At 42.2% G+C, this 25,411-nt stretch overlaps 1 protein-coding gene across 1 annotated transcript in view; it reads right to left on the bottom strand.

Moving 5' to 3' along the window:
• Positions 1 to 25,411, bottom strand: part of TMEM178B (transmembrane protein 178B) — a 425,129-nt gene that overhangs the window by 395,364 nt on the left and 4,354 nt on the right. Inside the window, exon 2 of the mRNA XM_068119031.2 lies at positions 16,466 to 16,579. Within this exon, the coding sequence (XP_067975132.1) occupies positions 16,466 to 16,579 (114 nt within the window). The remainder of the gene's footprint in view (positions 1 to 16,465; positions 16,580 to 25,411) is intronic.

Consider the following 25,411-nt stretch of genomic DNA (forward strand, 5'->3'; position numbering starts at 1 on the left):
GACGCCATCTTGGAAAAACTTTGCACCTTTATATCTCCGAAACCACTCATTGGGAAAAAATTGAAACATGGCTCATTGTCAAGTGCACCCCATGGGAAATGATATGTTAATGATGATGTCATCGGTGCCTTCGTTATGAAGTCATAATTCGACAATTACAATACTTGATCCGATCAGTATGAACAAAAAAACTTCTCTGCAACTGTTAGTCAGATGGACAGGAAATTTTCACCATTGGAGTGACTCGTCATGTAGAAATTTTTTCATGATAATTATGACGTCATAGGTACAGGCGGCATCATATGGTACAGGCGGCATCTTGGAAAAACTGAAAAACGTTGCACCTCTATAATCTCCGAAACCGCTACATGGAAAAATTGAAACGAGGCTCATTGTAAAGAACTCCGCATGGGCATAAGTGGTGTTAAAGATGACGTCATTTGTGCCTTAATTATGATGTCATAATTCCACAAGGACAACGCATAGTCTGATCGGTTTGAAATTTCTTGAGCGTGAGCTACTCAACAATTATATTAGAGAATGTAAATTTATGTCATTGCTCACGTGGTCTGGCAGCCATATTGGATCAAAGAAAAAAAGCCTTCAAAAACAGAGTTGGCTTGCACCATAGAGTTGACTGCGCAGGGTAAGCATTCTATGAATACCATCTAGTTAAATTAGTGGTTCATTGTAAATTTATAACCTTAAACAAACCGCTCTGCAATTATTTGGATCTCCTCCTACAACTACTTATTTCCCACCACAATTATTTCCACCTTATTTTGGGAAAGGCCGGGGAAACCTTTAGGCATAATACTTTCATAAAATGTCATGCCAGGTCGCAGACAGTTCAGCAAAAATGACAAGAATATGGAATTGTTCATAGTGCAGGTGACAACTTGCCTTCTCTATGGGAAAGGCACTGTGGGATATTTATTATATCCACCAACATCTAGTGCTGGCAGATGCTCTTCATTCAACATCCTTCTAACGGATTGTGCACAAAACAATGATGCATCTCCCTGCATAAAAAACACCGGGGTGATAAAGTTGGGTCGAGATTCAAACACGGTCAAGTACACATTTCTGTAAGCAATTCTGCAAGCCAATATATAGTATTTATTTTTAAGTTTGAAAAACACTCTTTACTGTTGTCCAGTTGAGCATTCCAAAATTCAGCATTATAATTGATCAAGATGACAGGATATCGATCGAAACTGGCAGTTTGCACACAACAGAATCCTCGAGTATAAATCTGCATTGATTTAAAATCGAATTCAACTATATTTTTTGCACCTTAGGAGGTACTAAATATATGTTATATGAGGCACTGAGTCATCTTCCTTATCTTCATATCATAACATTAAGCCTTTAGAATTGAACTCTGGTTGCAATAAAATAATTAGTCTACAACTTGCAAGAAAGGATAAACTTTAGTACAAGACCAATAAAATTTCTTCATGATCTCATTATTAAGTCGGTGCAGTTCTCCGGCTGGCAGGATAACCAAGGCGCATGCATACTCCCTTCTGAGCTGTCCAGCCTGGGTTCGATTCTCGGCCCAGCTATATATTGTCCTCTGTCCCCCCTGGTGTTTCACAGGCAAGGGCAGCAATGAGTGTGCCATCCCTCAGATGGGCATTAAACTGTGTGTCCCTTCTGCCAGCCTTAGTTGGTGGATGTAAAAAAGTGTCGTTTGCGAAGAATAGGTGAGATATTGCCGGCACCACAGCCAAATTCCAAATTCCTGCTCTAACCTATAACGGGAATTGGATCAGCAACAATGATGCACCAGTGCAAGAACAAAGGCACACCTGCAGCCATGTGCAGCAAACAAACGGACGCTTGTAGTCCTGCACAAAAGGTACACAAAGGATAACTTTTAAAACTTTTGTCAATAATCACAGTATTTATCAAACGAAAGAGTTTTGATGGAATACAATTTACGATAGTCAAATTTCAATTTCCTGCCTTTGAGCTCATTGTAGGATTGACTGCCCTGCCTTATTAATACCTTTCTTGGTCTGCAGCCTGCATAAGCTGTCAGTCTGGTTAAACCCATGGGGCTCCCAGTGAGCTTTCAAACGGAAATGAATGAATATTACATGTCTAATATCTCCAGATGGGCTGACATGATAGCTCAGAGGTAGCTCACCCGTCTTTGAACAGTCTATTCTTGGTTTGATTATGAACCTCTACAATAAAATGTAACCATGGTGTTTTGCAGACAGGGTATTGCATCAATAAGCGCACCGTCTGTCAGGTGGGACATTAAGCGGTAGACCCATCTGCCTGCATTGGTTGTTGGTGGATGTTAAAAGTCCCAAGTTGCGCCCTTAACAAAAAAGTAGGCAATTGTTGCCAGCACCCTTGGCCAAATTTCTGCCAAAACTACAGCTGGGAAGACAATGGCAACCCACCCAGTATAATCCTTGCAATGGGGCTGCTTCAGTGGCATGGGGGCAGATCACGGAAGAGAGAAAGAGTGAAAACGAATTAGCAATGTTCAAATCCCAACCAAAACTAAAAAACACAATTTCGGTTGTGATCAATATTTATCGCACGCAGTGTGACAGACCTTCATATATTTGTTAGATATAGAAGTACACTCAAATAGACTGGTAAGGACTCAACCTTGGTTTTTACAAGGGATCATCAGGAAATAGTGACCAAGTCTAAACAAGCTAAAACAATAGAGCCACCTTTTATTTTTAAATACTTCCTCTACAAATTACAACATTAAAAAAACAGAAATGTGAAGGTGGCAGTGTGGGGTTTTCAGTTAAGAGTTGGAGAAGTAGCAGAATGTGCAAACTAAAGCCAAATTCAAATGAAAAAGCAAGATCTGAATGTTATTTGTAAATGTCCACGTTTGGAAATAATCGTATGCTGGCTCGAACACTGATGGAATGTCAGCAAGTTTGATTATTCACCCCTTTGAGCAATGATGTGACAGATTTATCAAAGTTCGCACGACTGTTGGATGTACAAACACCACAAAAAAAACTTTTAATATGTACTTTAAAAATAAAATAACAGAACAGGTCTTTGGGGCACACATGATATCGAGCCATGGCTCAAAGTGGAAGAAAATAAATTCCCAGACATGCTTTTTATTGTACATTTGGTGAATAAAGGGAAATGGAGTCATGATGCATTGCACAGTATGCAAAAGGAAGTTTAACAATATTGCATCATCTGCTTGTGGGCTTGAAAAAAACCCCCTCAACTTTGCCGGAGTTTGCTTTTGTGCTCTTATATACACCAAATTCTACATTTTCAATAGTTCAACAGACCCTTCAAGTACTGCTACTGCTCTCTGATAATCAAATGGGGAAATAATCTATGAACCCAACTACAGCTACTACTGCTACTACTACTTCCTTAAGTTTTCGTCCGAAGTCTTTCACAAACCATCTGGCCAGGCTTGACATTAAACAGAATTTTAAAGTTGTTCCAGTGTACAGGTGATTATACACATTGCAACATACTCCATGGTACAGGGTGTGCCAAAAAAAACAAAAAACATGAAAATCTACAATACATTCATTTTTATTCTGAATTACATTAAACCTCAGGCATACTGTATGTGCTACATCCTGTGTGACACAGGTGTACAAAGTATCAGAACCGCAACTTGTAAGACTTCAGTTTAGCACTCGGTCGATCACATTCTCCAAATGTCCACTTGTGTGCTGAATGCAGATTTGAACAAGACAGGTGAAGTCGTTGATTACATGCTTACATTCGGCAAGTGGGATCGACCGAACTTTCTCTGTGATTGCTTGCTTTAGCTCAAATACAGTGCATTCAGAAAGTATTCAGACCCCTTCACTTTTTTCACATTATGTTATGTTGCAGCCTTATGCTGAAATCGTATAAATTCATATTTTCCCTCATCAATCTACTTTCAATAACCCATAATGACAAAGAGAAAACAGGATTTTAGAAAGTTTTGCAAATTAATTAAAAAGAAAAAACTGAAATATCACTGACATAAGTATTCAGACCCTTTGCTATGACACTTGAAATTTAGCTCAGGTGCCTCCCATTTCTCGCGATCATCTTTGAGATGTTTATACACCTTGATTTGACCACCTGTGGTAAATTCAATTGATTGGACATGATTTGGAAAGGCACACACCTGTCTATATAAGGTCTCACAGCTGACAATGCATATCAGAGCAAAAACCAAGCCATGAGGTCGAAGGAACTGCCTGCAGAGCTCAGAGACAGGATTGTGTCGAGGCACAGATCTGGGGAAGCCTACAAAAAAATTTCTGCTGCATTGAAGGTTCCGAAGAGCACAGTGGCCTCCATAATTCTTAAATGGAAGAAGTTTGGAACAACCAGGACTCTTCCTAGAGCTGGCCGCCCGGCCAAACTGAGCAATCGGGGGAGAAGGGCCTTGGTAATAGAAATGACCGAGAACCCGATGGTCACTCTGGCTGAGCTCCAGAGATCCTGTGTGGAGATGTCAGAAACTTCCAGAAGGACAACCATCACTGCAACACTCCACAGATCTGGGCTTTATGGCAGAGTGGCCAGACGGCAGCCTCTCCTCAGTGAAAGACACATGAAAGCCCGCTTGGAGTTTGCAAAAAAGCACCCAAAGGACTCTCAGACTGTGAGAAACAAGATTCTGTGGGCTTTCATGTGTCTTTTCATGTATACCTATTCGAAACCGGTGTGTACCCCGGTTTCAAATAGGTACACCGTATCCCTGCGTATCGTAAGAGGCGACTAAAAGGGTTGGCGTCAGGAAGGGCATCTTCAGGAAGGATGAAAGTGACTGGTGGAGAAGAGTGATGGAAATGAATGTAGATTGTAGAAGGAAGTAGAGGATGGGGAAGACCGAGAAAGACTTGGCTAAAGATGGTCGAAGAAGAAATGCGGGCAAGGGGGTTAACAAGGGGAGATGCAGAAAATAGGGCAAAATGGAAAAGATTGTCATGGGGACCACAAGGCTAACCCCCACTCTAGCAGGGAAAATGGCCTTAAAATGCCTGTTGTTGTTTGTGTTACAGGTGGACTCCAATCAAGGAGTAGAAACATCTCAAAGATGATCGCGAGAAATGGGAGGCACCTGAGCTAAATTTCAAGTGTCATAGCAAAGGGTCTGAATACTTATGTAAATGTGATATTTCAGTTTTTTATTTTTAATAAATTTGCAAAACTTTCTAAAATCCTGTTTTCTCTTTGTCATTATGGGGTATTGAGTGTAGATTGATGAGGGGGAAAAAAAAAAGAATTTAAACAATTTCAGCATAAGGCTGCAACATAACAAAATGTGAAAAAAGTGAAGGGGTCTGAATACTTTCTGAATGCACTGTATGCTTCTTGAGTTATCCATGTACACATTGTCTTTGAGATATTCCCAAAGATAAATATCTGATAGGCTCAGATCAGGGGAATGTGGAGACGATTTAATGCTAAACAGGGCCGGATTAACCTTTTGTGAGCCTGGCACCAAACAAATTTGTGGGGCCCCCCCATTTAGGGAACCATTGCTAGAGACAGGAGATAGACACAGAAGTAGTCTTTAACACAGCACACAGCTGCGTATGAGTTTTATTTACAATATTTATGAGTTTAAGTGGCAGAGAGAGGTGGCTGTCACTTGCATAACAGCAATGGCAGCCAAAGGGAAGAAGGACACATACACAAGTGTACATAAAATTAATATCAAATGAAAAAATATAAATAAAACAGCCTGCCATTTGCTGATCCCACTAAGTTATATACATATTCTATACATATTCTAGCATTAAATTCTACACATATTCTTTATTCAAATGTATTGCGAGGTGTACATTTTGGCTGACAGGATGGCCTAGGCCGTAGAGGTACGCACACTCGCCTCCAAGCTGTCTCGCCTGAGTTTGAATCCAAAATCAGCTATAAACTGTCATCTCTGTGTTTCACAGGTCGGGCGATTCATTAATGTATGTAACAGTCCCTCGGATTGACGTCAAGCAGACATTCGTTCTGTCAGCATTTCTTGGTGGAATGGGAATGCACCTCCACATAAAAGAATGGTAGATACAATGACCTCTTTTAGCACATTTTCTATGAACGCTCTCTTCTCCAGGAACGCATTCCGAGCGCTAAGCGAGGCATTACTGTATAACAATTACTTATGTATAATTTACGCTATCATGTACATAATACGCAGGACATTTTTCAGACAACATTCTCAGGAAAATGCCAGTTTGACAAAATGATGCCAAAAATGGCATCATTTTGATGCCAAAAATGGCATAATTTTGATGCCAAAAATGGCATAATTTTGATGCCAAAAATGGCATAATTTTGATGCCAAAAATGGCATCATTTTGATGCCAAAAATGGCATCATTTTGATGCCAAAAATGGCATCATTTTGATGCCAAAAATGGCATCATTTTGATGCCAAAAATGGCGTCATTTTGATGCCAAAAATGGCATCATTTTGATGCCAAAAATGGCATCATTTTGATGCCAAAAATGGCATCATCTTGATGCCAAAATTTTTGGCAAAGAATGAAAGCCAAAAAGAAACGATTGGCCTTCTTTGTCTTGGGCATCTTCTCAATAACCTATTTCTGTCTGCACCAGGCTCTATCATTGCTCTCATCACGATCAAACATGTGACCAGCTACCCTGTTACTATATAATTTGGCATAAAGGATGACATAACTTATATGAACCACAACATGACGAATGAAGTGACATGTTGAATGGACCGAACAACTCTTATTGAGCGATATGTGACATTGTCAGATTAGTACAGTAAGAGCTCGTTCGTAACTCTCAAGTCTTTCGTGAGTCGTCAGCTTATGGTAATTCTCTATTATGTTGCAATGCACGTGTTAATTCCCAAGCTTACTTTGCTGCTATGGCCATGTTTATTATTGTAACACAATAGTTAGTTAGTTCTAATATGTAAGCACAATAGTTTGTTAGTTATTTGAATGCCGGGTCTTCTTGAAGGGACTTCAGGTGGTTGGTTTTTGGGTGCGAAGACGGGACGGAAGTGTGGCCTGGAGGTGCTTGAACTCTTGGTGTATCACTTTGGAGTAATTGTTACGCTGTACGCTTCTGGATTGAATACACGGCCTTTGGAAGAAACCAGTCTCCTGGTCCTATGGTTCATCTATTAATATGTAACACCCACAAACATAAATAGGGTGTTATATTATTTAAAGTTTACATTAAAGGTTTTAAAACAAAGTAATGTATTATAACCAAATTTTAATCCTTCTATCGAAACAATTGTTATTCAGAACCAAAAAGATACGTTCAATGTTGCATAAAATATCCCCCAATGCACTGCATTTTGAGCTCAAGTCTTGTGTTGGTGCTATAAATCTGGAGAAACAGCTTTCATAGAGTTTTCGTGGATAATACGCACCCCAAATTTTGATAATACATTTCTGGGGAACAATCCTGCTAATACACGAGTAATGATAGTATGGATATATGACCACAAAAACACGGCACTGGCTTTAGCTCAAATAACTTCCTCCATACTACTATTTTCAGGTGCACAAAGTGGAGTTCATGTATAGTCAGCAAATTAAGATTTTAAAAATTTATTTGTTATAAATTTGGTCAAGATAGTACGATTTTTTTCAATATGTGGTGGACAATGAAAGAAAAATTGTTTTCATTCGAAATCTACCAAAGAGCGGAATTCCTTCAAGAATACTCAAACCGAGTTCAGGGTTGGATACTTAAAAGGCCAATGTCTCCCGATGAAGGCCATAATCCATAAATGATCGCAAAACAGCAATAATTGACAAAATACATTCAATCATTGCAGCCAAATGTGTAAAGGTAATATTCTTTTTTTCCCATCAGATGCAAGTGTGCCTGCAACATAATGGCCGACATCCAGAACATGTACTCTAACTTCAATCAAATCAATGACATTAAAGACATCCATCTGAAACTTTCCATCGTGATCATACATCATCTAGTCTGGTTTTGGCTTGACTGTTAAGTTGGCTGACTCAAGATCTTAGGGTCTTGAGTTTGAACCCCAGTCATGCCATTAACTAACAACAGGTGGGTTGACTCAGCCTATCATCCTTCTGAGATTGGTAAACTGAGTACTTACTTACTTACTAGCAAAATGAGTACTTACTTACTTTCTACATGTGTACTTACTTACATGGGGCACTGCATCAGCAGCACAGCTGTGCTCCCAGCAATGATGCAACTAGCAGCCAAAGGCTGCATATAAATCAATAACAAGAAAGAGCAATCAGAGATTGCAGACCCTCGCCCTGACATGTTTTTAGTGGTTTTAAGGCTTTTATGGTAAAACAAATATGGCGGCCGAACCACGTGACCGATGACGTCATCATTATATGTTTTTCTAAACCAATTTATCCCGAGATGACGCTCAAGACATTTCATCTTGATCGGATAAAGTTTTATACTTGTCGAATAATGACGTCATAATGGAGGCACATTGCACAATGACATCATTAGCATATCTTATTCCTCATGGAGTGTTCTTTACAATGAGCCATGTCTCAATTTTTTATATACAGTGCTTTCGGAGATTTAGAATCCAGTACAAAATCCTCCTCTTGACATACAAAGCCCTCCATAACCTGGCCCCATCCTACCTGGCTGACCTCCTCTCCAGACACACTCCCACCCACAACCTCCGCTCTGCTGGTACCAACCTCCTGACCCCCCCCCCCCCCCCCCCCCATGCAGACCAAATTCAGATCCTGGGGGGACAGGGCCTTCTCCATGCTGCTCCCACCCTCTGGAACTCACTACCTCACACCATCAGAGACTCCTCCTCACTCACCACATTCAAAACATCACTAAAGACCCACCTGTTCAACACTGCATTCAACATTCAACCCACAGCATTTAACCCCTGACTATCTCTTCTCCTTCTCCCTCCTTTTGCTTTAAATATTTCCCTATTGATTCTTGTCTTTTTGCAATTGTTGTTTTCATGTATTGTTATGCATTATGTTTTCCACTCTGTCAAAGCGCCTTTGGGCTTCTGAAAAGCGCTATACAAAATAAATGAATTATTATTATTATTATAGAGGTGCAACGTTTTTCGGTTTTTCCAAGATGGCGCCTGTCCTACGTGACCGACGACGTCATCATTATTTTTTTTCTCCACCAGTTTATGCCGACATGGCGCTCAAGAAATTGCATCTTGATCGATGAGGTTTTGTACTTGTCGAATTATGACGTCATAATGGAGGCACCAATGACATCATCATGAACATTTTATTCCACATGGAGAGTTCTTTACAATGAGCCATGTCTCAATTTTTTCTATTCAGCACCTTCAGAGATATAGGTGCAAAGTTTTTCGGTTTTTCCAAGATGGCGGCCAAACCACGTGACCGATGCCGTCATCATTATTATTTTTTTCTCCACCAGTTTATGCCGTCATGTCGCTCAAGAAATTGCATCTTGATTGGATGAAGTTTTGTACTTGTCGAATTATGGAATTATGACGTCATAATGGAGGCCTTGGGCCGAGAGAGTTAAAAATTGGGCACAGTCTATTCCAGGGCAAGACAAATATGTGTGTAAAGTTTGGCGATTCTATGTGCAACGGTGTAGACGTAGTGCTGCGCACAAACAGACAGAGACAAACAGACAAACCGACCGATCAACATACTTGCCGGAAAGATTCCGGCAAGTAACAAACCAACCAACCAACATACTTGCCGGAATCTTTTCCGGCAAGTAACAAACAAACAGACTCAAATGCAATACCCTCTCCTCTGGCAAGGGTAATAAATGGCAGATTATCAAAATTGATAACATTTTCTGTCCGGGTATTAATTTCTATCAAATTTCTCTTTTTTCAGAAAAAATGTTTCACAAAATCAACCGGTAACATAAAATCTGTAACCTATTAACTTTTTACTTATTTTAAAACTGTCATGTATTTTTTATTACCTATTAGTTATCCCTCAAAATGGGCAAAAACCTCTTGTCCCAAGCTAAGGGTAGCTAGTAATGGTATCAAAACTTTTTCATACTTTTGATGTTTCAATATATTAATTAGACATGTATCAAGGTTCCTGCATTTAAAAAAAAACTTAATGGTTCTTATTTTAGATTTACTTACATAAATATATATATGTCCCTCTTGTCTGTGTCTTTACTGATACCAGCACCTAAAAGTATGAATAAATAATGCTCCCTGCACATGGCACACGTGAACTCCAACCCACATACAAAGCTGTCATCCACAGCTTGATGGAGTACTGCTCTCCCCTCTGGGCTGGCTCCCCTGCCTCAAATCTTGCTCAGCTTGATGCCATGGAAAACAAAGCCTACAACATCATTGGAATCTCCCGTGATGAAGCTTAATCTATGGGCCTATCACATCGCCATCATCTATGTCTTCTACCACCTCCTTTCTGGTCTTGTACTCTCTGTGTGCTCTTTCCATGCTTTGCCCCCACACGTTTCTGCAGGGCACACACAGTCCATCATAAACTCCCTTCTGGTGAAACTACCTATATCCAGGAACACTGACTGCTCACCTCCACTCATTTGTTCCTCTTTTTCCCCACTTGTGAAACCAACTTCCATATTCTCTTCAATCCCACTCCACCCCCCAGGTCTTTAAAACAGCTGTTCAACACCATCTCATATCTTCCCCCATCCAAAACCTTGATCTTTTCTACCCCCATTAATTCACCCCAGATCCACTTTTCTGAAATACCGACTTCGTTCCTGGAAGTCCTAGCTGTGTCCACTGGCCATGTGTTTTTTTAATCTCTCTCACTCCCCACCCCCCTTCCCACGCCTCCTCCCCCAAGCCCTCTCCCTTCCACAGATCTCCCGATGTCCCTGCTCTCAAATTTTGTACTTGTGTGCTTCCCCCTCTCTCCCCATCTTGTTTCCCGCTCCCTTTATTATGTCTTATGCATCCGTTAATTTTTTTGTCATTAATGTTAGCTCTTACATGAGCCTCGATCTTGTATACAAAAAAAATAAAAAATCCACTAAGAGTATTGATGGCAATATAACTTGATAACATGGTAATATAACTTCGCTAACTAACTGTTGACATGAAGCCAATAGGTCCAACTTAGACCATATCTGATCACTGCTCATCATAGTAAAGAGGTCTTCAACTTTATGAAGCATCACTGATCCATGACTGCTACCTGGTTGTACGTTGACTTGTAGTCCACATATATTCTGGGAGAGCCATTGGCTTTCAAACTAGGACCACTGGAGATTCCCATTCTGAAAATGATTGATGATCCTTTCTGAATCTAATCATCCAATTTGGCCTCCAGGTTGGATTTCCATGCCAAAGACACAGGTATGCCTTGAGTAATTTAGGTTACCCTCCTTATTTGATGCACAGCTTAGCCTTCATACCCTTGGCTTGCCATATTTCAGTGCAAAACTCCTTATTCCTTCATCACCAAGCTTGTCACAGGGCCTTGCCATTGGTCCCCCTTTAGTGCAACTGCTTCATTTATGACCAATTCAATTTCAACTCCTCCACCCAGTTCCTGCCCATGAAGGGAGTCGGTTGCAGTGACTCGCTTCATCGAACCGGGACACTTTCAACCTGCCTTGAATGGGGTGAAATCTGTAATTCAAAGCATTTTAAACATAATTTTCAGCATTTAAATTAAAGAGTGGCAATTTAAAAATGGTTAACCATAATGGTTGTGTTCCTGGAAGCAAATTGGACTCATGGAAATATGAGAAATATCCATGGATGTGAAGTGCTGAATTTGTACCATTTCCTGTTAATACAAGTGAGAAGCGACAGACTTGCATGCGTGTGTGTACGTACACACACACACACACACACACACACACACACACACACACACACACACACACACACACACACACACACACACACACACACACACACACACACCTCCTTTTAGCAATATGCGCAAAAAAAAAGGTATAATTTCTCTTGTGGCCAAAATTCCTCAGAACCAAACATATTGTTACGTTTGTGGGGGTAGGGATACTTTAGTCCAGGTAGATTTGCAGAGATTACTGTGCTCCGATTGTCGTGAAGAAGAAGAACCACCATGTAATAAGTAGGGAATTTGTTTAGCCCGGATATCGGAGTAAGATTGTATCTTCGTCCCCATTACAAGGAGCGAGGCATGTTAACTAGCTCAGGGATTATGGGTAAATTATCCCTTGTATGGCATTACCTCTGTATTTATTCCTTTGTTCTTTTTGACAATACACTACATGTAAAGCTAGAATCGCGCATTTAATGGCACTCATTAAATAAACTTACCGGAAGCCAGGACATTGAGCGCTGCCGCTGACAATCCTGACTTTGGAAGCGCACAGGTCGGGCAGGCCGAGGCCACGCCTGAGGAGTCGTGATTTGTGAGGGTTCTGATTGACAGGAGGACTGCGAGGGAGCAACTCGCTGATTTAATTGGCGAGGCACGACCGATGACGTCAGAGCGGGGTGGACAAAATAGAGGGAGCGGTGGACATTTTCCCTTCTCGTTCTGGATGTTAAAGTGAACGGTTGTGCTTGCTCTCTGCACGGGGAGGCTTCATAATAGATGCCCGTGTTCCGAGACTTTGCTGGTGGTCGTGAAGATGGGAAGAGCCGCGGACGGAGAGCTGCAAGTTTCAAGGCAGGAACGAGGCGTGGACGGTCCCCGCCGACGCACCGGGCGATTTTGACGACCCATGACAAGACCCCACCAGTGATCAGAGTTAAGTGCGCGCACACACACATATATTTTCAGTTATCCTTCCCTTTCAACTGTTTTCGAGTCTGTTTGTGGGGACGTCCCGTTTAGGAATTGAGGTTATCATGCGTTTCTTTGTTACTGGCATTTATTTAAATTAACCTGTTTCTTTTTCTACATTTTAAATCCGTTTTCATTTGAGTTTATTTATTGCAGGGTTTGGAGACTGGTGGGGTGATCGACAAGGTAAGGCTCCGGTCCTCCCCCTCCCTCTTGCTTCCCCACACGTATTCTCTGCCATTTGAACTGAACGCTTCGGAGTTAAAGCTCGCTTGGCCTTCCGTGCTACCCCAAGGTATTAACCAAGCCAAGGGTAGTCACTCCACACTATATTATATTTATAGCAGCCCTCACAGGTCCCCTCCCCATCCCCCCACTAATAAGATTAATAGCAGATATCATCATTTTAAAAGTTGGTTTTAAACTTACCCTGTGCATCGAAAGCATCACGATGTCCTTCCTTTTGGTGTTCAGAAGCAACCAATCCAGATACACAAGCTTTGTGTGTCTTCGCGCTGTGAAGATGTCCTTTGTCGAAGAGTTGTTCACCATTATTTGGTAACTAGTCATAGCGAGATGTGTACATCTATTACCAGCACCGATCTCGTATAGCAAGATGCATTTTACCTGGCAAAGTTAAATAAATAAAAAAACCTTAACCAAACCAACAACGCCGCGTAGGCAACCATCACAAGTCGATTTCAGCGACAGACACAGTTTACGGGATAGTTTCCTCACACGCCGACTCTATATATATATATACCACCGTATATCTATCACCGGCACCGATCTCATATAGCGAGATGCGTTTTACCTGACAAAGTTAAATTTTAAAAAACTAACACCAGAATGAGAACCCCAGCCTCGCTTAAATAAATGCATATATATATATATATATATATATATATATATATATATATATATATATATATATCAGTCACTATGCGACCTTCATATCATCAGTGGAGAACCGCCAGCAAGGTGTCCCATACAGCTGCTGACGACATGTTGTCCGCTCATTAGGTTGGAGAACCAGATTACAGATACCATTATATATATATATATATATATATATATATATATATATATATATATATATATATATATATATATATATATATATATATAAAACTTAGTTATAAGATCACAAGCTATGGTAAATTTTGTCAGATTTCACTCAAGATTTGGACATCATTTAGTCTACAGCATCCAACCCTCATTTCCAGATTTTGATGATATGCTGCAATTATGCAATGATAAATCGATCGTGTTTCCAAGGCAAGGCACTTTTGAGTAGGCTGAAACAAAATGGCGGCTTAAGAACCCAGCGAGGTGCAGTGGGCTGACCAAGATGGCAGGCCGCCATATTGGTACACCACCACATCGTTTTTTTTTCTTCCAATGAGCACCTCGTTAATCATCTTCAAAAAGGATGTTATAACACACCCAAACACCCAGTTTTCATTCTTGCAATCTGTTGGAGTTCCAGGTATACACCTGGTATGCAAAGTTTGGGTTTGGGGCCGCTAGGTTTCATGGATTTGGAGTTGTAGAAGAGACGGATGGACCGACGGATGGACGAACACTACCTTTTATTATTATAGATTATGCACAGCATCGTCTTTCCAATTGCAGACATCCATTAAATAAATCACCAAGCCTGCCATGTTCACAGAATGTATTCTCGCAAGGTTCAATGTCCATTCAATGATAGCAATCCGTCAGGGGTTTGGCTAACATGTGCCCGTTCACTCAGGCCTTGCACCGGCCCACATCGTCAGGAGTTTGCAGTATGGGTAGCTGCCCTTTCAGTGAGCTGAGAGTTCTCCAGCTTTTGCAGAGGCACACCCCCCCTTTCTCTCAGGTACTTTTCCAAGTATTTTCAGATTATTTTAGAAGCTCTGTGAGCATTTTAGATAACAAACCTTGTCTGGCAAACACAGTATACTTTTGGGTACCCCAAACACCACTTTTTTCAGGGGTTTTTGCGCATGCACGACAAACATTCATGGGCGGATTACATCCCGTATTATCTGAAAGTCCCATATTATCCATAGACTGCCATCTCAGAATATGTTTTGCATCACCACCAATTATGCTATATCCTGGGCCTCAGTATCAATCCTTGAAGTCGAGCAACAAGGTTTATTGTAAACATGAGCCATACTCAATCAGCACAAGCAATCATCATGGCAGAATATTCGGTCACGGTGCCGATGGAAGTGCCTAGCTCCACCTTTCTGGCCGTCCTGATCAGCATACCAGTCATGCTTAAGAATAATTCCAGACAAATTAACACCATGCAATGGCTGGAAGAGATTCCATGGATAAACAAAACAAAATAACACAATTAATCTTGTTACTGTATCTCGTAAAGAAGAATGTAAATAAAGAAAGAAAAATAAAAAAATAAGTACAGCACATTAGAAAAGACAGAAGGCAAAGAAAAAAACACAGAAAGAATAAACAGATAAAGAAGCATGAAAGGGGAAATCAAAAGGAAGACAAACAGCACTAATTTTGTGACAACCAGTATCGGATTTATATGCAAGGCAGGTGCTGCAGAAGATGTTTTGAAAAACATGCTTCTTTTGCAAATATAAGGAAAGAACAATTGAAAGGAAAAAACAATCTTTGGGCTACTACAGTATCCTATATAGTACTTCACTGTGTCAACTACAAGTTTCAATTTCGTAGAGACCACCATCACAATTAGGCTAACAGTGCGATATGCATCTCTGCTATAAAATACATCATCTAACAGTGCGAGATACATCACCGCTATAAAATACATAATTTATAGTACATGTTGCAAATAATAATGATAATAAAAACCCACAACATTATGGATGCACTTCAACGTCCGACAGTAAGGCGTACACAACAATGGAAGGCAGCTTTTCTGCGAGTCTCAATATCTGTGTGTAAAAGTGAGCGGCTTGAAAAGGCTTCGATCATTTTTTAAAAATGTTTCACCGTCACTCCATCCTCGTTTTTCAGAGCCGTTTGTATCAACCCCCGCAAAAAAAGAATCTCGTCTTTCAAGTCACACTTTTGAAGACCAACCAATCAATGCAACTGATGATTGTATATACTGCATTTATCCATGCCAATTAGGCACATTTTTCCCTGAATAAAAGTGAATTGAACAGATATGAGTGCAGCATAAGGGGAAACAACTTGTCTGTTGGCAAATGTACCCATCGCGACTCTCCTGTCCACTTGAATGAATGAATGATCATTTTAAGGCAATTTTCCCCGCTAGAGCGGGGGTTAGCCTTGCGGGCCCCATGACAATCATGGTTCCCTGTTTGAGGCAATGTTTTTATGGCCGGATACCCTTCTTGACGCCAACCCTTAGTCGCCTCTTACGATGCGCAGGGATACGGTGTACCTATTCTAAACCGGGGTACACACAGGGATCATTCATCCCAGCAAGCTGGTACTCAATTAGCCGACCTCGGAAGGATGACAGGCTGAGTCAACCCCCCTGCGTTAATTCAGCGATCGACCGGGATTCGAACCCAGGATCCTCGGATCCCAAGCCTAGACCCTAACCGCTAAGCCAACACCAGGCTCCTGTCTCCTGTCCACTTAAGTCCCCAAATATGAAGGGAGTTCTGCCTTTGAAAATCTAGTCACCACCATTGTCACTTCACAACGCGTCACCACAAAGGCCAGAATGACAGCACACAGGAAAGGATAACTTGTGTTACTCACGGAGGGCGTGCCACTCGTCCTGTCGGATGGCCCGCGTCACATTGTAGGCGAGATTCTTTGGCAGAGATGTAGATGAGTAGTGGTATTTGACTGGCTCACACCTGTCGACAATGCCTGTGGACAGGAGCAATATGCACATGAGCCATGCTCACCTTTTGGAAATAAAATTGGTTTTATCCTCCTTTTCAGGTAAATATTATTTTACTCTCCTTTTCAGGTAAATGTACTTCACACTCCTTTTCAGATAAAGTCTTTTTCACTCATTTTGAAGTGAAAAGCATTTTACTCTCCTTTTCAGGTAAATGTTATGTTACTCTCCTTTTCAGGTAAATGTTATTTTACTCTCCCTTTCAGGTAAAGTCTTCTTCACTCATTTTGAAGTAAAAACCATTTTATTCTCCTTTTCAGGTAAATGTTATTTTACTCTCCTTTTCAGGTAAAGTCTTTTTCACTCATTTTGAAGTGAAAAGCATTTTATTCTCCTTTTCAGGTAAATGTTATTTTACTCTCCTTTTCAGGTAAATGTACTTCACTCTCCTTTTCAGGTAAAGTCTTTTTCACTCATTTTGAAGTGAAAAGCATTTTATTCTCCTTTTCAGGTAAATGTTTTTTGTTTTTTTTGTTTTTTGTATACTGAATCGAGGCTCGTGAAAGAGCTAACATTTACTTCACAAACAAATCAACCAGACAAACAAAATATATAAAAAGAGGGAGCGGTAGACAAGATGGGGAGAGAAGGGGAAGCACACAAACACAACATTTGAGAGCAGGGAGATGTGTGAGACGGAGAGGGCTTGGGGGGAGGAGGCGTGGGAAGGGGGCGGGGTGGGAGAAGTATAAAACACAAGGACACCAACGACTTCCAGGACTGAAGTTGGTATTTCAAAAAAGTGGAATTGGGGTGAAATTAGCGGGGGTAGAAAAGATCATGGTTTTGGATGGGGGAAGATAAGAGATGGTGGTGAACAGCTGTTTTAAAGACCTGGAGGGTGGAGTGGGATTGAAGAGAGTGAGGGAGTTTGTTCCAGAGGTGGGAGAAAAGAGGAATGAAGGAGTGAAGGTGAGCAGAGAGTCTTGATTTTGGCAGTTTAACCATAAGAGGGTTGCAGGCAGATCTTGTGCGACCTGTAGGAATATTTGCGGGACAGAGCCCAGAGAGAGCTGGGGGGGGGGGGCAAGGCCAGAGAGGAGTCGGTAGAAGACGGAAAGACCACCAACCTGCCTGCGGTGAGTGAGTGAGAGGCCCTTGGAGTTAGCTTCATCGCAGGAGATTCCAATGATTCTGAATGCTTTGGTTTCAACTGCGTGAAGACGAGCTAGGTGTGAGTCAGGAGCACCAGCCCAGAGGGGAGAGCAGTATTCCATTGAGCTGCGGATGAAAGCCTTGTATGTGGTGAGGAGCTCAGGTGTGCCAAGGAAGGACTTCGCACGACGGAGGATGCCCAGTCGGCGACTGGCTTTGGAGGCCAGATTTGAAATGTGGTTTTCCCAGGAAAGATCATGGCAGATAGTGAGACCCAAAAGCTTGAGTGACAGAACTTCTTGGAGAGGATTATTCACAAAGTGGATGGGAGGGTTGTCCAGTCGGTCTTTTCGGAGAGACATCGTAAGAGTGTGAGATTGGTCAGGATTGAAGGACATGTTCCACTTGTTTGCCCAGTCTGTGATTTTGTCCAGGACTGCAGAGAGTGAGGAGGCTGCAGACTGCCGATCTGAGGGATGAAGAATGGAGCGACAGAGAGTAGAGTCATCAGCAAAGAGATAGAGAGGATTTTCAAGAGAGTCAGAGAGATCATTGATGAAGACCAGAAAAAGCACAGGGCCCAGAACACTGCCTTGGGGAACTCCAGCCTGAACAGGAAGAGGATGAGAGAAACCCATTCAGGGCCACACGTTGACTACGACTAGAGAGGAAGTCCGCCAGCCATGCGTGGAGATTTCCATGGATACCAAAAGAGGCGAGTTTGGTGAGCAGAGCGGGATGCCAGACCGTATCGAAGGCACGTGATATTTCAAGGGAGACAGCTCTAATTTCCTGTTTGGCATTGAGTACCTCCATCCATTGTTGAGAAAGCAGAAGCAGCATGTCCAGAGTAGAGTGACCAGGTCTGAAACCAAATTGATGATCAGAGATCAAGCCATTGGGGAAGAGGAAAGATTTCATATCTGAAGTAATGATGGATTCCATGACTTTGCTGATAATTGGGAGAAGGCTGATTGGTCTGTAGTTGCTGGGATCTGTTTTTGCACCTTTTTTGTGCAAAGCGGTGATGTTGGCAGATTTCCAAGCAGATGGCAGATGACCTTGAGCAAAAGAGAGGGTGAAGAGAACAGAGAGAGGGAGTGAAAGAGCGGAAGAACAGGATTTTAGGACCCGTTGGCTGATGCCGTCAGGTCCAGTTGCAGAATCAGAGTCGAGGGTTGATAGAAACTTTTCCACCTTGTCAGGAGGAAAGGACACAGATTCCAGGAGCAGCTGGGTACGACTGGGAACGGTGGGTACAGAGAGGGATGGGTTTGGGACACAAGATTTAGAGGCAAACACAGAGTTGAGGCATTCAGCTTTTTCACGTGCGGAGTCAGCCGTGTGGCCGTTTGAGGTGAGGGAGGGGATGGAGGGGGAACAAACACCAGAAACAGATTTGACCTTTGAAACAAACACCAGAAACATTTGATTTGATTTTTACTCTCCTTTTCAGGTAAATGTTATTTTACTCTCCTTTTCAGGTAAATGTTAATTTACCCTCCTTTTCAGGTAAAGTCTTTTTCTCTCATTTTGAAGTAAAAACCATTTTATTCTCCTTTTCAGGTAAATGTTATTTTACTCTCCTTTTCAGGTAAAGTCTTTTTCACTCATTTTGAAGTGAAAACCATTTTATTCTCCTTTTCAGGTAAATGTACTTCACTCTCCTTTTCAGGTAAAGTCTTTTTCACTCATTTTGAAGTAAAAAGCATTTTATTCTCCTTTTCAGGTAAATGTACTTCACTCTCCTTTCAGGTAAATTCTTTTTCACTCATTTTGAAGTAAAAAGCATTTTATTCTCCTTTTCAGGTAAATGTTGTTTTACTCTCCTTTCAGGTAAATTCTTTTTCACTCATTTTTAAGTAAAAAGCATTTTATTCTCCTTTTCAGGTAAAAAATGGACTTCCGTTTCCGGGCCTTGCTGGCGAGGGTTCGTTTATTCTCAGCTCTCCACGTTCTCCATCGAAATCGAAGTTAAGTAATTGTTCCCATTTGTATTTTCGTTTTCACTGTATTTATTTTATGGTGTATATATTGTCTCCCGATGAAGATTTTCGGTGCAAATCTTTCATACCTATATTGAAAATCGTGTTAATTCGTGTCGTGTCTTGAGGCCTTGTACAGTGTACACTGTACAACCTTGAGGCTTTGTTTTTCTCTCAGCGGTCTGTCGTTTGTGATCCAATAAATTTCGTTCTCTGTTTTCCCAGTCTTTTCACCCCATAGCCTACTTCCTTATGTAAATCTCAACTCAAAAAAAACAAAAAAAAAACATTTCCTTCCTTGTTCTCATTCGTTTATTCATTCTTATTCGTTCGTTTGTTCTTCGACCACGTGTTTCTCCCCCATTTCCCCACATAGATTGTCAAATTTCAACTCGTTATTTATCGTCCATGCGTTATTGTTTGATTATAGTTAGTTTTGGTTTGAATTTCCTGTAACTCATAATTAATTAATTGTGTTCTGCTCCTCGTGTGCGGCCTTGTAGTTGTACCCCCGTCGGGGTTTGTTAACTTAAGCGTGTTTTGCTTGGCTCTTAGTTTCTTCCCTTCTACCCCGAACTTAATACTCTGTCTAACGTTCTAAATCCCCACCCCCCCCCCCCCCCCCCAAAAAAAAAACAAAAAAAAAAAACATATTTTCCTTTCTCCACGTGTACTGTTGTCTCATCCTGTATTTTCTGTCCAGGTGTGCTGTTCGCCCCGCCCCCATTATCTCCTTGCCATCCACCGTTTGCCCTGTTCACTGACTCGTGGTGGTCCCTCTCGGCTCTCCCCCCGTTGGTATTTTGTGCATATAAGATTGTTCACGGTTCTGTTTAAATATTATTTAAATATGTTTAACCTTTCCCCTTCAGTGTTTTACTCAGTGGTATTTTACAACACGCTGTTTTTCTTCCTATTTAAAAGGCTTTTCTCAATTTCCTCTCCAACGCATTCCACTTCAAAAAAAAAGAAATTCAATATCTTATACGTCTCCCTCACTACATGGTCTAAATTCACATTCATTCCATCCCTCCTCCATCGTTCTGAATCGGATTGCTAACTTGAAAATCACAACAAACCCAATTTGTTTTCAATGTTCGTCTTTCATTAATCATCCACTTTCTAAACTCCCCTCTTGCCCCTCCCATCCAAATCCCCCCCCTTGCACCTACACTCCTAAACTCCCCCCTTACCCCTCCCCTCCAAATCCCCCCTTGCCCCTCCACTCCTGAACTCCCCCCTTGCCCTTCCCCTCCTAAACTCCCCCCCCCTCACCCCTACACTCCTAAACTCCCCCCTTGCCCCTCCACTTCTAAATTTCCCCTTGCCCCTCCCATTCAAATCTCCCCCCATACCATTCCTCTCCAATTCTCCCTCCTCCCCCCTCCTCCTCAAAGCTGCCTCCTCCCCACTTCGTCTCCCTTCTATCTCATAACTCCACCCCCCCCCAACCTTCTACTTTCCTCTGCCCCCCCCCCCTCAAACAACCCCTCCCTGTGCCTCATCCCTTCACCATCAAACCTTTCATCCTCCTCATCCTTCCCTTTCTTGGAACTCTTCTGCAATCTCTGACACACTATCAACTGCTCTCCCTACCTCCCCCTCTCATCCTTCATCTTACCCAACTCCTCCCCTCCCCTGTCCTGTACCCGATGCTCCCCCTCTCTCTTCATTAACGGTATGGACCTCAAACATCCGGGGCCTTCGCTCAAACCTGAATGATCTCTCCATACAGGTTGCTTCTGACAATCCAGACTTGATCTGCTGAACAGAGACTTTCCTCCTTCAAGATGTCTCTGATTCCTTAATATCTCTTCCTGGTTACTCCCTCCTCCGGTATGATAGACCTGAGCCTCGGCCTGGTGGTGGGGTGGCTATCTTTATCAAAAACACTCTTCCTCACTCTCCTTGCACTGCCCTCTCTCCTCCTCACCCCCAGGAGTACCTCTGGCTACGGCTTCCTCTCCACTCCCACCTTTTGTTCATATGTGTTCTGTACCGTCCCCCAAACAGTGATGACTCCATCTACATTTCACTGTCTGACAACATGGACCAGCTTCTATCCACTCATCCCAACTCTCTTCCTCATATGTGGTGACTTCAACTGTCATCATGCCACCTGGTTGGGTGTGGGTTCCTCTCTCACCAGTCATGGCACCTCAGCAAAGGACTTCTGTGACTCACTGGGATTGACACAATCTGTCAATTTCCCGACCCGGATCTCAGCCAATGGAGTATCTTCTCTTCTAGACTTGGTTATGACAAACTTCCATGCTAATGTCTGCTGCTCTTCTTCTGCTCCAATCGGTTCTTCTGATCATGTGCTTGTCAAAGTGGACATCTCTCTGGCCATTCTCAGAGAACCTCCTCAGCGCCGACGAGTCTGGCATTTCACTCAGGCCGACTGGGACGGTCTTCAAGCAGCCATCAATCGTCTGGATTGGTCTTCCATCTCCACTGCCTCTGACATCAATTCTTCCTGGGAATTCTTCCAAAGCAAACTGATCTCTCTCATGCACAGATTTATCCCATCTCGCCTTCAGTTGTCTTACCCTTCCTCCCGTCCATGGTACACTGAATCTTGTAGTGAGGCAGTTGCCCTGAAACAACTTGCCTTTGCCTCTTGGAAGGCTAATCCAACTGAAGGCAATCTCAGTTCCTTCCACCAAGCTCGGAACAAGTGTGTGTCTACCCTCAGGAGTGCCAGGAAGCACTATCTCTCGTCACTCAAGAATGAACTCTCAAACCTGTCTCCTTCCTCCAAATCCTGGTGGCGTCTGGTCAAATCCGTTTCTGGTGTTTGTTCCCCCTCCATCCCCTCCCTTACCTCAAATGGCCATACAGTTGACATCGCACGTGACAAAGCCGAATGCCTCAACTCTGTGTTTGCCTCAAAATCCTTAGTTCCAAACCCATCTCTCTCTGTTCCCACCTTTCCCAGTCGAACCCAACTGCTCCTGGACTCTGTGTCCTTCTCTCCTGACAAGGTGGAGGAGTTTTTGTCAAACCTCGACTCTGATTCTGCAACTGGACCAGACGGCATCAGCCCACGGGTCCTAAAATCCTGCTCTGCCGCTCTATCTCACCCTCTCTCTGTTCTTTTCACCCTATCTTTTGCTCAAGGTCATCTGCCAGCATCCTGGAAATCAGCAAACATTACCGCTTTACACAAAAAGGTGCAAAAACAGATCCTTGCAACTACAGACCAATCAGCCTGCTCCCAATTATCAGCAAAGTCATGGAATCCATCATTGCTTCGGATATGAAATCTTTCCTCTTCTCCAATGGCTTGATCTCTGATCATCAATTTGGTTTCAGACCAGGTCACTCTACTCTGGACATGTTGCTTCTGCGGTCTCAACAATGGATGGAGGTCCTCAATGCCAAACAGGAAATCAGAGCTGTCTCCCTTGACATATCATGTGCCTTCGATACGGTCTGGCACCCAGCTCTGCTCACCAAACTCTCCTCCTATGGTATCCATGGAAATCTCCATGCATGGCTTGTGGACTTCCTCTCTGGTCGTAGTCAACGTGTGGCCCTGAATGGATTTCTCTCATCTCCCCTTCCTGTTCAGGCTGGAGTTCCCCAAGGCAGTGTGCTGGGCCCTGTGCTTTTTCTGGTCTTTATCAATGATCTCTCCGACTCTCTGGAAAATCCTCTCTATCTCTTTGCTGATGACTCCACTCTCTGCCGCTCCATTCCTCTTCCCTCAGATCGGCAGTCTGCAGCCTCCTCACTCTCTGAAGACCTGGACAAAATCACAGACTGGTCAAACAAGTGGAACATGTTTTTCAATCCTGACAAATCTCACACTCTTACTATGTCTCTCCGAAAAGATCGACTGGACAACCCTCTCATCTACTTTCTCAACAATCCTCTCCAAGAAGTTCTGTCGCTCAAGCTTTTGGGTCTCACTGTCTGCCATGATCTTTCTTGGGAAAACCACATTTCCAAGCTGGCCTCCAAAGCCAATCGCCGACTGGGCATCCTCAGTCGTGCGAAGTCTTTCCTAGGCACACCTGAGCTCCTCACCACATACAAGGCTTTCATCCGCAGCTCAATGGAATACTGTTCTCCCCTATGGGCTGGTGCTCCTGCCTCACACCTGGCTCGGCTTCACGCTGTTGAATCCAAAGCTTTCAGAATCATTGGAATCTCCCGCAATGAAGCTATCTCTGAGGGCCTTTCACTCACTCACCGCAGGCAGGTAGGTGGTCTTTCTGTCTTCTACCGACTCCTCTCCGGCCTTGCTCCCCCAGCTCTCTCTGTGCTCTGTCCCCCAAATATTCCTACAGGTCGCACAAGATCTGCGAGCCACCCTCTGATGGTTAAACTGCCGAAATCTCGGCTCTCTGCTCACCTTCACTCTTTCATTCCTCTTTTCTCCCGCCTCTGGAACAAACTCCCACACTCACTTCAATCACACTCCTCCCTCCAGGTCTTTAAAACAGCTGTTCACCACCATCTCTTATCTTCCCCCATCCAAAACCTTGATCTTTTCTACCCCCACTAATTCACCCCAGATCCACCTTGTTTGAAATTTCAACTTCTTTCCTGGAAGTCCTGGCAGTATCCATATGTTTTATACCTCTCCCACCCCCCCCCCCCCCTTCCCATGCCTCCTCCCCAAAGCCCTCTCCCTCCCACAGTTCTCTCGATGTCTCCATGTCTCTCGGTCCCTGCTCTCAAATGTTGTGTTTGTGTCCTTCCCCCTCTCTCCCCATCTTGTCTACCGCTCCCGATGTTATTTGTTTTATGTGTCTGTTTGTCTTTCTCTGTGATTAATGTTCGCTCTTTCACGAGCCTCGATCTTGTATACAAAAAAAAAAGAAAAAAAAAAAAAGTTATTTTATTCTCCTTTCAAGGTAAATGTACTTCACTCTCTCCTTTTCAGGTAAAGTCTTTTTCCACTCATTTTGAAGTAAAAAGCATTTTATTCTCCTTTTCAGGTAAATGTTGTTTTACACTCCTTTCAGGTAAATTCTTTTTCACTCATTTTGAAGTAAAAAGCATTTTATTCTCCTTTTCATGTAAATGTACTTCACTCTCCTTTTCAGGTAAAGTCTTTTTCACTCATTTTGAAGTAAATGTACTTCACTCTCCTTTTCAGGTAAATGTTATTTTACTCTCCTTTTCAGGTAAAGTCTTTTTCACTCATTTTTAAGTGAAAACCATTTTATTCTCCTTTTCAGGTAAATGTTATTTCACTCTCCTTTTCAGGTAAAGTCTTTTTCACTCATTTTGAAGTGAAAAGCATTTTATTCTTCTTTTCAGGTCAATGTTATTTTGTTCTCCTTTTCAGGTAAATGTACTTCACTCTCCTTTTCAGGTAAAGTCTTTTTCACTCATTTTGAAGTAAAAAGCATTTTACTCTCCTTTACAGGTAAATGTTATTTTACTCTCCTTTCAGGTAAAGTCTTTTTCACTCATTTTGAAGTGAAAAGCATTTTATTCTCATTTTCAGGTAAATGTTATTTTATTCTCCTTTTCAGGTAAAGTCTTTTTCACTCATTTTGAAGTGAAAAGCATTTTATTCTCCTTTTCAGGTAAATGTTATTTTATTCTCCTTTTCAGGTAAATGTACTTCACTCTCCTTTTCAGGTAAAGTCTTTTTCACACTCATTTTGAAGTGAAAAGCATTTTATTCTCCTTTTCAGGTAAATGTTATTTTACTCTCCTTTCAGGTAAAGTCTTTTTCACTCATTTTGAAGTGAA

This window comes from Myxine glutinosa, chromosome 1 (assembly GCF_964187855.1).
Source record: "Myxine glutinosa chromosome 1, kmMyxGlut1.1, whole genome shotgun sequence".
Lineage (NCBI taxonomy): Eukaryota > Metazoa > Chordata > Myxini > Myxiniformes > Myxinidae > Myxine > Myxine glutinosa.